General features: G+C 35.7%; 1 protein-coding gene across 8 annotated transcripts in view; it reads left to right on the top strand.

The window, feature by feature from the left end:
• The window catches only part of RALGAPA1 (Ral GTPase activating protein catalytic subunit alpha 1), a 278,460-nt gene that overhangs the window by 174,498 nt on the left and 91,842 nt on the right, over window positions 1-12,120 (top strand). For all 8 annotated transcript variants that reach the window (XM_054530032.2, XM_054530037.2, XM_054530036.2 and 5 more), the window contains 2 exons: window positions 8,062-8,196; window positions 8,911-9,094. In XM_054530032.2, the coding sequence (XP_054386007.1) occupies window positions 8,062-8,196; window positions 8,911-9,094 (319 nt within the window). The remainder of the gene's footprint in view (window positions 1-8,061; window positions 8,197-8,910; window positions 9,095-12,120) is intronic.

Here is a 12,120-nt window from a genome sequence, read left to right as displayed (position 1 = left end):
CCTAGTCCGCCTTCATGTTCCATCCTGTACACCTGGCTCTGCCTTCTAGATAGCAGTAGTCAACTAGTGAAAGTACTAAAAGTCTCTGATATGCAGAAATAATGGCATAAGCTGTCTTTCTCTCTGTCTCCTGTCTCTCTCTGCCTCGGCTGCCAGGCAGAGAAGGGCCCCCTGTCCAGTGGACATGTGACCCACATGACCTTACCTATCATTGGAGATGACTCACACTCTTTACCCTGCCCCTTTTGCTTTGTATCCAATAACTAACAGCGCAGCCAGACATTCGGGGCCACTACCGGTCTCCACGCATTGGTGGTAGTGGTCCCCCGCGCCCAGCTGCCTTTTCTTTTATCTCTTTGTCTTGTGTCTTTATTTCTACACTCTCTCGTCGCCGCACACAGGGAGACACCCACCGACCCTGTGGGGCTGGTCCCTACACATATTAACTTGTTTTCCTTTTTTATGTCTTCCTTTGAGAAATGTCTATTCAGATCATCTGCCCATTTTAAATCAAATTATTAGAATTTTTTCTGTAGTGTTGTTTGAGTTCTTTGTATATTCTGGTTATTAATCCCTTGTCAGATGGATACTTTGCAAATATTTTCTCCCCTTCTGTGGGTTGTCACTTCACTTTGTTGACCATTTACTTTGCCGTGCAGAATCTTTTTAACTTAATGTGATCCTATTTGTTCATTTTTGTTTTGGTTGCCTGTGCTTATAGGGTATTACTCCAGAAATCTGCCCAGTCCAATGCCCTCAAGAGTTTCCTCAATGTTTTCTTGTAGTAGTTTCATAATTTGAGGTCTTAGATTTAAGTCTCTAATGCTTTTTGATTTGATTTTTATATATGGCAAGAGTTAGGGGTCTAGTTTTGTTCCTCTGCATGTGGATAACCAGTTTTCTCAGCACCATATATTGAAGAGACTGTCCTTTCCATAATGTATATTATTTACCTTTGTTTAAAATGACTTCAATGTAGATGTGCCATTTGTTTCTGGGTTCTCTATACTGTTCCATTGGTCTGTGTGTCAGTTTTTATGCCAGTTCCATACTGTTTTGATAATTATGGCTCTGTAGTATTATTTGAAATCAGATAATGTGATTCTTCCAGTTTTGTTCATTTTACTCAGGACAGCTTTGACTGTTTTGGGTCTTTTATTGTTGCATATAAATTTTAGGATTGTTTGTTCTGTTTCTATAAAGAATGTCATTGGCATTTTGATAGGGATTGCATTGAACCTATAGATTGATTTGGGTAGTATGGACATGATTATTGAAAATAATGATTCTTTCAATACATGAACATGGAATAGCTTTCCATCGTTTCGTGTCTTTTTCAATTTCTTTCATCAGTGTTTTACAGTTTTTATTGTAGAAATCTTTCACTTAGATGAATTCTGAACTATTTAATTTCATTTGTAGCTATTATAAATGGCATTACTTTCTTGATTTCTTTTTCAGATTGTTCATTGTTGGCACATAGAAATGCTACTAATTTTTGTATGTTGATTTTGTATCCTGCAACTTTACTGAATTTGACTTTGTTTATCAGTTCTAATAGTTACTTGATAGTCTTTAGGTCTTTCCAAATATAAGATCATATCATCTGCAAACAAGGATAATTTGATGTCTTCCTTTCCAATTTGCATACCCTTTATTTCTCTCTCTTGTCTGCTTGCTCTAGCTAGGACCTCCAGTACTGTGTCAAATGATAGTGGTGGAAGTGGACACCTTTGTCTTGTTCTAGATCTTAGAGGAAAGGATTTCAGTTTCTCTACATTCAGAATGATACTAGCTGTGGGTCTGTCCTATATGGCTTTTATTATGTTGAGGTGTGTTCCTTCCCAGTTTTTTTGTGGGGGGAGGGGAGGAGGTGTTCATCATGAAGGGATGTTGAATTTTATCAGATGCTTTTTCAGCAGCAACTGAAATTATCACAAAGGTTTTTGTCCTTTATTTTGTTGATAAAATGTATCACATTGATTGATTTGTGTATGTTGAATCATCCTTGAATCCCTGAGATAAATCTCCCTTGGTCATGATGAGTGATCTTTCTAATGTATTGTTGAATTTGGTTTGCTAGTATTTTGTTGAGGATTTTTGCGTCAATGTTCATCAGGAATATTGGCCTGTAGTTTTCTTTTTGTTGATGTCTTTTGTTTTGATATCAGGGTAATATTGGCCTCATAGAATGAGTTTGGAAATACTTCCTCCTCTGTTTTTCAGAATAGTTTCAGAAGGATTGGTATTAGTTCTTTAAATGTTTGGTAGAATTTAGCAATGAAGCCACTGGGTCCTGGGCCTTTCTTTGGTGACAGACTTTTTATTACAGCTTTAATCTCGTTATATGTTACTGGTCTGTTCAGGTTTTGCATTTCTTCATGGTTAAATCTTAATAGATTGTATGTGTCTAGGAGTTTATCCGTTTCTTCTAGGTTTTCTGGTTTATTGGCATATAGTTGTTCATAGTAGCCGCTCTGTTGATCTTTTAATTTCTGCTGTATCGGTTTTTACTGTCTCCTCTTTCATTTCTGATTTTATTTGAGTCTTGTTTCTTTTTTTCTTAGTGGCCAAAGGTTTGTCAATTTTATCTTTTTAAAAAATCAATTTTTTGTTTCATGTGCCAATTTTTCATTTCATTGATCTTTTGTATTTTTGCCATTTCAGTTTTATTCATTTCTGCTCTGATCTTTATTATTTTTATTCTGCTTACTTTGGGTTTGGTTTGCTCTTGCTTTTCTGGTTCTTTAAAATGCATTGTTAGGTTGTTTATTTGACGTTTTTCTGCTTTTTTGATGTAGGTGCTTATAGCTATAAACTTCCCTCTTAGTACTGCTTTCACTGTATCCTATCGGTTTGGGTATGTTGTGTTTCCATTATCATTTGTTTCCAGAAATTTTTCAGTTTTTTTCTTAATCTCTTCATTGACCCACAGATCATTCAGGAAGATATTGTTCAATTTCTTTTTTTTTTTTTTTCTTTTGAGACAGAGTCTCAGTCTCTCGCCCAGGCTGGACTGCAGTGGCGCAGTCTTGACTCACTGCAAGCTCTGCCTTCCAGGTTCACACCGTTCTCCTGCCTCAGCCTCCCGAGTAGCTGGGACTACAGGTGCCTGCCACCACGCCGGGCTAATTTTTTGTATTTTTAGTAGAGACGGGGTTTCACTGTGTTAGCCAGGATGATCTCAATCTGCTGACCTCATGATCCGCCCACCTCGGCCTCCGAAAGTGCTGGGATTACAGGCGTGAGCCACCGCGCCAGGCCGATATTGTTTAATTTCTAAGTGTTTGTATGGTTTCCAAAATTCCTCTTATTTTTGATTTCTAGTTTTATTCCATTGGGGTCAGAGAAGATACTTAATATTATTTCAATTTTTAAAAATATGTTAAGACTTATTTTTTGGCCTAACATATGGTCTATCCTTTAGAATGTTACATATCCTGAGGAGAAAAATGTGCATTCCACAGCCATTGGATGAAATGTTCTGTAAATATCTATTAGGTCCATTTGGTCTATACTGCACATTAAGTCCAATGTCTCTGTTGATTTTCTGTCTGGATGAAATGTCCATTGCTGAAAGTGTGGTGTTTAAGTCTTCAGCTATTATTGTATTGGCATATATCTCTCTCTTTAGCTCTAATAATATTTGCTTTATATATCAGGGTGCTCCAGTGTTGAGTGCATATATATTTATAATTGTTTTATCCTCTTGCTGAATTAACCCCTTTATCATCACATAATGACCTTTTTTGTCTTGAAATCTATTTTGTCTGATGCAAGTGTAACTACTTCTGCTTTTTTGGTTTCCATTTGCGTAGAACATCTTCATCCCTTTATTTTCACTACATGTGTGTCTTTATAGGCAAAGTGTGTTTCTTGTAGGCAACAGATCGTTGGCTTTTATTTTTTTAATCCGTTCAGCCACTCTCTCTTTTAATTGAGTTTAGTCTATTTACATTCAGTGGTTTTTATTTTTTATTCTTTTTTTTTTCTTTCTTTCTTTTTGAGACAGAGTCTTGCTCTGTCACCCAGGCTGGAGTGCAGCGGCACAATCTCAGCTCACTGCAACCTCTAGCTCCTGGGTTCAAACGATTCTCCTGCCTCAGCCTTCCGACTAGCTGGGACTACAAGCACACACCACCACACCCAGCTAATTTTTTGGTTTTTTAGTAGAGATAGGATTTCACCATGCAGGCCAGGCTGGTGGTCTCAAACTCGTGACCTCAGGTGATCTGCTTACCTCAGCCTCCCAGAGTGTTGGGATTACAGGTGTGAGCCGCCATACCCAGCCTCAGTGGTATTATTGATAAGTAGGTACTTACTCCTTCCACTTTGTTATTTATTTTCTTGTTGTTTTTCAGGCTTCTCATCCTTCTTTCCTTCCTTCCTGTTTTCCTTTTAGTGAAGGTGATTTTCTCTGGTATTACGGTTTTGTTTCTTGTTTTTTATTTTTTTATATCCATTATATGTGTTTATATTGGAGGTTACCATAAGGCTTGCAAGTAATATCTGATAACCCATTATTTTAAACTAATGACAACTTGACACTGACTGCATAAACAACAAGCAAAAAGAAAATAACAACTCTGCATGTTAACTTCATCCCCCTGCTTTTTAACTTTTTATTCTTTCTATTTTTTTTTTTCTTTTATTATTATTATTATTATTATCATTATTATACTTTAGGTTTTATGGTACATGTGCGCAATGTGCAGGTAAGTTACATATGTATACATGTGCCATGCTGGTGCGCTGCACCCACCAACTTGTCATCTAGCATTAGGTATATCTCCCAATGCTATCCCTCCCCCCTCCCCCCACCCCACAACAGTCCCCGAAGTGTGATGTTCCCCTTCCTGTGTCCATGTGTTCTCATTGTTCAATTCCCACCTATGAGTGAGAATATGCGGTGTTTGGTTTTTTGTTCTTGCGATAGTTTACTGAGAATGATGATTTCCAGTTTCATCCATGTCCCTACAAAGGACGTGAACTCATCATTTTTTATGGCTGCATAGTATTCCATGGTGTATATGTGCCACATTTTCTTAATCCAGTCTATCATTGTTGGACATTTGGGTTGGTTCCAAGTCTTTGCTATTGTGAATAATGCGGCAATAAACATACGTGTGCATGTGTCTTTATAGCAGCATGATTTATAGTCCTTTGGGTATATACCCAGTAATGGGATGGCTGGGTCGAATGGAATTTCTAGTTCTAGATCCCTGAGGAATCGCCACACTGACTTCCACAAGGGTTGAACTAGTTTACAGTCCCACCAACAGTGTAAAAGTGTTCCTATTTCTCCACATCCTCTCCAGCACCTGTTGTTTCCTGACTTTTTAATGATTGCCATTCTATTTATATCTTATTGTACTGTCCATGTCTTGAAAAGTTGTTGTTGTTATTATTTTTGATTGGTTCATCTTTTCATCTTTCTACTTCAATGTGAGTAGTTTACACACCACAATTACAGCGTTATAGTATTCTGTGGTTTTCTGTTTACTTACTATCACCACTGAGTTTTGGACCTTCAGATAATTTCTTACTGCTCATTAACATTCTTTTCTTTCAGACTGAAGAAACCCCTTTAGCATTTCTTGTGGGACAGATCTGGTGTTGATGAAATCCCTCAGCTTTTGTTTGTCTGAGAAAGTCTGTATTTCTTCTCCATGTTCAAAGGATATTTTCACTGGATATATTATTTTAGAATAAGTTTTTTTTTCCCTTTAGCACTTTAAATACATCATGCCAGTCTCTCCTGGCCTGTAAGATTTCTACTGAGAAGTCTGCTTCCAAATGTATTGGAGCTCCATTGTATGTTATTTGTTTCTTTTATCTTGCTGCTTTTATAATCCTTCTTTTATCCTTGACCTTTGAGAGTTTGATTATTAAATGTCTTAAGGTAGTCATATTTGGATTAAATCTGCTTGGTGTTCTATAACCTACTTGTACTTGAGTGTTCATGTCTTTCTCTGGGTTTGGGAAGTTCTATGTTTTTATCCCTCTTAATAAACTTTATATCCCAATCTATCTCCTCTTTAAGGCCAATAACTCTAGATTTACCTTTTGATGCTCTTTTCTAGTTCTTACAGGTGTGTTTTTTTCTTTTTTTCTTTTTTTCTTTTGTCTCCTCTGATTGTGTATTTTCAAATAGTTTGTCTTCAGCCTCACCAATTTTTTCTGCATTATCCCTTCTGCCATTAAAAGAACTCTGATGCATTCTTCAGTATACTAGTTGCATTTTTGAGCTCCAGAATTTCTACGTGGTTCTTTTTAGTTATTTCAATCTCTTTGTTAAATTTATCTCATAGGATTCTGAATTTCTTCTCTGTGTTATCTTGAATTTCATTGAGCTTCTGCAAAACAGCTGTTTTGAATTCTCTGTCAGGTGACATCTCTGTCTCTCTGGGATTGGTCATTGGTGCCTTATTTAATTCATTTGATGAGGTCATGTTTTCCTGGATGGTCTTGATGTTTGTTGATGTTCATTGGTGTGTGGGCATTGAAGAGTTAGGTATTTATCATAGTCTTCACAGTCTGGGTTTGTTTGTCTTCTCCCCCTAAGCATTACCTTTCTGTGTGTACTTCTACATCCTTTCTTTTTACTCACTACTCTGATCTACCAGTATACTTTTTTAATATTCTCACACTTAAGGTGGACTTTTTCTTTCTGGCATGGTTTTAGATCAGTCTTAGGTTCACAGCAAGTTCCCATCTTCTCTCTTTCACAGTTTTTCCCAAACTACCCTTGCTTTTCCTGAAAACCTGCAATGGGAGAATGGGAGAAAGGTGCCGGGATTTGCTGCATATTTTTCTACTTACAGATAATTTGAGGCTCGGTGCAGTGGCTCATGCCTGTAATCTGAGCACTTTGAGAGGCCAAGGCAGACAGATCACTTGAGGCTAGGAGTTCAAGACCAGCTTGGCCAACATGGCAAAACCTCGTCTCTCCTAAAAATACAAAACTTAGCCGGGCACAGTGGCACATGCCTGTAATCCCAGTTACTTAGGTGGCTGAGGCACAAGAATCACTTGAACCCAGGAAGTGAAGGTTGCAGTGAGCTGAGATCATGCCACTGCACTCCAGCCTGGGTGACAGAGCAAGACTGTCTCAAAAATAAAAATTAAAAAAATAGATAATTTGAAGTTTGGATGTTCTTTGTCTTCTGATAATATGGAAGCTGTCGTTTTGTGAGGTTTTTTTGGGCCTTCTTATTGTTCCTTATTTTATTTATTTATTTTTTGGAAGATATGTTGGGAAATGTAGACCAGAATTACTTGAGTTGGAGAGTTTGTCTTTAAAGATTAGCAGATCTCTTGTTGCTATTTCATTGTCAGTTTCATGGCACTATTTGTGATTCTTTAATACAATGAATTCTGCTATTGTATTCCACATTTTGTATAAAAAGTGTCCTGTTTATAGCATTCATTAGTTTAAAAGTGTCCATCCAGGCATGATGGTGTGCACCTTGTAGTCCCAGCTATTTGGAAGTCTGAGGCTGGAATATTGCCTGAGCCCAAGAGTTCAAGGCCAGCCTGGGCAATATAGCAAGACTCTGTCTCTTTGAAAAAAAAAACAAAAACAAAAAAGCATGTTCAGTGGATTCATTTAGTAAAATGAGTAACAATTTCAAAAAGTACTTAAGGTAGTCTTACTGGCAGGCTATTCAGTGAGATGTTGTTAAGTTAGAAAAGGAAAGTGGAAGTGATTATAATATATATGGACTTCCATTTGTGTTCCATTCCTTGTGCAATGGAATAAGTATAGTTAATTGATATGTGTTGTCTTTTAAGCTTGCTGTTTTTATATTAATTTTAACATTTCTGTTTTTATTATGCTTACTGTTTCATTATGCTTGCCCTGACATATGAAAGAGAAACCCACAATAATGTTCATATACAATATCTTAAAATCAGTTAGATCTGGGTAAATATTAATAGTGGAACTTAGGGTTGATGATTCCAGAAACAAATTTTGGAAACTCAAGAATAGGAAAATGAATTTTTAAGAAGCATATATTTTATGAATGTACAATTATAATGATTCTATTGTTGTTACAGTTGGTAGTATCTTTACTTCTCTGCCTTCTGGACTGGATCATGGCCTTACCTTTAAAGACGCTGCTCCAACCATTTCATGCTACGGGAGCAGAAAGCGATAAAACAGAAAAATCTGTTCTCAATTGCATTTATAAGGTAAACTTCCTTGCTTTATTATTTATTTGGTAACCAAAAGTTTTTAAAACCTAGAGAAATAACATTTCTCAGTATAACATTTTTATTCTTTCAGAGCTAGAAAATTTCTAAGGACACATATTTAGCTTACGGTGCCTAAGGGTAATTTAAAAGTGCTTCCTACAAGACACCGTTGTTTCATTGCAAAATTTTGAGAGGAATTAGGTCATTGTTACATACGAGCATAATTAAATTTTAGTCATTCTTTGTAAGAGGTATTGAATTTTACCTTGATTTTTTTTTTCTTTTATTGAAATGCAGTTTCACTCTTGTTACCCAGGCTGGAGTGCAATGGCTCAATCTTGGCTCACTACAACCTCCGTCTCCTGGGTTCAAGCAATTTTCTTGCCTCAGTCTCCTGAGTAGCTGGGATAACAGTCGCCCACCACCACACCTGGCTAATTTTTGTATTTTTAGTAGACACAGGGTTTCGCCATGTTGCCAGGCTGGTCTGGACCTCCTGATCTCAGGTGATCCACCCGGCTCAGCCTCCCTGTAATCCCTGCTGGGATTACAGGCATGAGCCACTGTGCCAGGCCTGATGTTTTAAAATATTTAAAATCTTTGCCAAACTCTTGTGTTACCAGTTGATTTTTATCCTCCTTTAACTTTTATGTATTTATTTATTTATTTTTTAAGTAAAACTGGGTGTTTTCTTTTCCCCTGTATTTTCAGGTTTTACATGGGTGTGTTTATGGAGCTCAGTGTTTTAGCAATCCAAGGTATTTTCCCATGAGCCTCTCTGATTTGGCATCTGTAGATTATGATCCCTTTATGCATTTGGAAAGTCTGAAAGAGCCTGAGCCTCTGCACTCTCCTGACTCAGAACGATCTTCTAAACTCCAGCCAGTAACAGAAGGTAACATGAATTCTGTTCAGGACAATATTGTTGCTTGGGTTCTCTCAAGGTATAACTTGAGGCCATGGGTGGAAATATTGGAGAAGGAGAGTATGTCTTACTTTATAGTTGTTTAACCATGTATGTATAGCACAAATTCATTATTAATTAAAGAAATAACTTCACATGCACAATTACTAATATTATATGTTGACATTCCTTTTATGCAAATTCAGTATTCCTTATCTGAAATGCATGGGACCAGAAGTGTTAAAGATTTTGGATTTTTTTGCCTTTTGGAATATTTGCATTATACTTACCAGTTGAGCATCCCTAATCTGAAAATCCAAAATCTGAAATGCTCCAATGAGCATTTCCTTTGAGCATCATGCCAACACTCAAAATTTTTGGATTTCAGATTTTCAGATTAGGGATACTCAACATGTACTTCTGGCTAAATTATTCTTAGAAGTTCTTTTTGATATTTTATATATAATAGAATTTATATAGAATAAAAAATTTAGCATTGGAGTCTGACCTGAATTTTGACTCTCAATTGCTAAGTATCTGTTTTCTTATTTGTAAAATGCAGATAATATTAGTTTCTTCTAAGGTTTTTTTAAGTACTAAGTAAGATAATATATGTAAAGCCCTTTGTATAATCCTTACTTAGTACATAGTTAACTAAGCCACGTTTCTGCATTCAGAGCATTCTCTCTCTGATAGAAGAGAAAGATGTAATAGAAGCAAATAACATTATAATGTAATAGGAGTATAACAATAGAAGTATATATAAGATATAGAGGTAAACTAGAGGAACCCAGCAATTGCTGAAGGTTTTAAGAAGGGGAGATAGGTGATACAATTTATATTAGGAGCACTTTTGATAACAGTATTTTATAGGAGTTGGTAAATTATGGCCCATGCCTACCGCCTGTTTTTATAGTTTTATTGTGATAAATCCATATTGTCATTATCGCTACTTTGTATAACAACAGCAGTATTGAGTAACAGTAGAGATTGCGTGGCTCACAAAACCAAAAGTATTTATTATCTGGCCCTTCATAGAAAAAGTGTACTGACTCCTGGTATATTAGATTGATTTGGCCAGTTAACCCAGAAGGTACAGATAGGTTGTCTAGAACATAAATACACTATTGAAATAGGAATTTAAGATTTAAATTGTTTCTCAAATATAAAAGAGGTATAACAAGCAGTATAAAGCAAAAAAAATTAGACAAAATTTATATAAGCAATTTAAAATTATATTTTTAGATTTGACATAATAAGATACCATGTTTATTTTACTTAAAAATATGGTTATGTGAAAATAATAGTTGACCTTTGCACATTTAAGGTATAAAATGGCAGTTTTTATTCAAGACAATATAGTATGTTTCTTGAACAAAGCAATAGAGTTTACTTATGTCAAAGGAAGTTTTAATTTTAGATTTTGTACAAAATTTACTGTGCCAATATCAGTCACTGTAAAAGAAGCAAAGGAAAAGATGTAAATAGATTAGCTTAATATTGATATCAAATACTCTGTGCAGTACCCTTCTCCAAACGTATCAAGTTGTTCCCTTTGGACTTCCTCAAAGGTTTTAAGGACCAGATAAATGCAGAACCTTTTAGGAACAGCTGTGAGCTAACAGCACATCTCTGGTCTGTAGTGACTACATGCTCTGGGTGTTTTTTAATGTGGTGAAAATGAGTGATCATTGTGCCCTTGTCTAAGGCATGTTTCATCAGCTTCAAGTACTTTCTTGGCCAAAGAATTCTAAACATTGAGTGTCCCTAATAAGCTCAGTATTGGATTGAACAAGTCTGATTTGAGAACTATTGGCAGGAGTAGCTGTAATTATTAAATTTACTAAAGAATAAAGCAAGGTAGTGAAGTTGGCTTTTTGTCAAATGGCAGTAGTCTTATTAGCAAAAAGTCATCATTTGCCGGGTCAGAGTGAAAGGAGGCTACAAAGGATTCATTCTGTCCTAATTATAGTTTCACCTATACTTATTATGCAAAGCTAATATTTAAAGCATTTGCCAAAATTAACTTCCTCTGCATGTTCTATTACAGTGCAGTGAATTGCAGCAGCTTTTTATGTCTTGCTGCTTTTGTACGCCATAATAATCTGTAATTATGGGTTTGCTGCAAATGCTGTAGGATTTGTTTAATCTGACAATCTGAAAAGACAACCCTGAATAGAGTTATTTAAATGAATGCTAGTTACACAAAGCCTTAGAAGCATCGATATCTCCATTTTACATTTTCTCACAAGACTGGTTATTTTAGAATTTTATTTTAAATATCTAAACTAGAGAATTTCATGTCTTCTTTGTATCTTAGTAGATAAGTAGAAGAGAGATATGTATGTTCTATAGTTTATAGCTCAAAAATAAGTATAAATAAATTTGTTGCCCAATTAACAATTTGAGAGATTTTTATCCTTTTATATAGAGACATATATCCTGAATTTAGAAAAGCAACTTAGGGCAGAAAATGCTTTACCTACATCTGAGATTTAAACTTATTCTTTACGTGTTTTCAATGTGGGTAATTATGACAGACTTGTGAACAAGCTCATTTAAACTGCATTCTCATTGTCTCTACCTTTGGGAAGAAGACATATGGGATCCTCTGGTACCTGGGCTTGGAGGTTTATGTTTTAGGGAAAGACCTGGCTCATTCTTGGAGTTTATTTATAAGTAGGTTTGAAAAAGAAACTCATAAGACCTATGTTACTTATAATGCTCTTTAAATTGAATGATTTTTTATTGTTTCTATTATATCCAGTTTTGTATGTAAGAGTTTTTAACTCATCTTTACAAATAAGTATGCAATTCTTACAGAAAAATGGAGTTTAAGGAATCTTATGTATTTGTGATCATGAATCACGGAGCAAGCCAAAGCCAGGGATTCTTCTCTTTTCTATGGTTGTTTCTTTTAAATTATACTCTTTTCCTTCTTCAGAGTGTAAACTTCTATGTTGTGCAAAGAGGATTTAATGCTTAGAATGAGTCATCTATTTAAGTATGTCACTCAG

The sequence above is a fragment of the Pongo abelii genome, chromosome 15 (assembly GCF_028885655.2).
Source record: "Pongo abelii isolate AG06213 chromosome 15, NHGRI_mPonAbe1-v2.0_pri, whole genome shotgun sequence".
Lineage (NCBI taxonomy): Eukaryota > Metazoa > Chordata > Mammalia > Primates > Hominidae > Pongo > Pongo abelii.
This window is presented reverse-complemented; position numbering and strand designations above follow the sequence as displayed.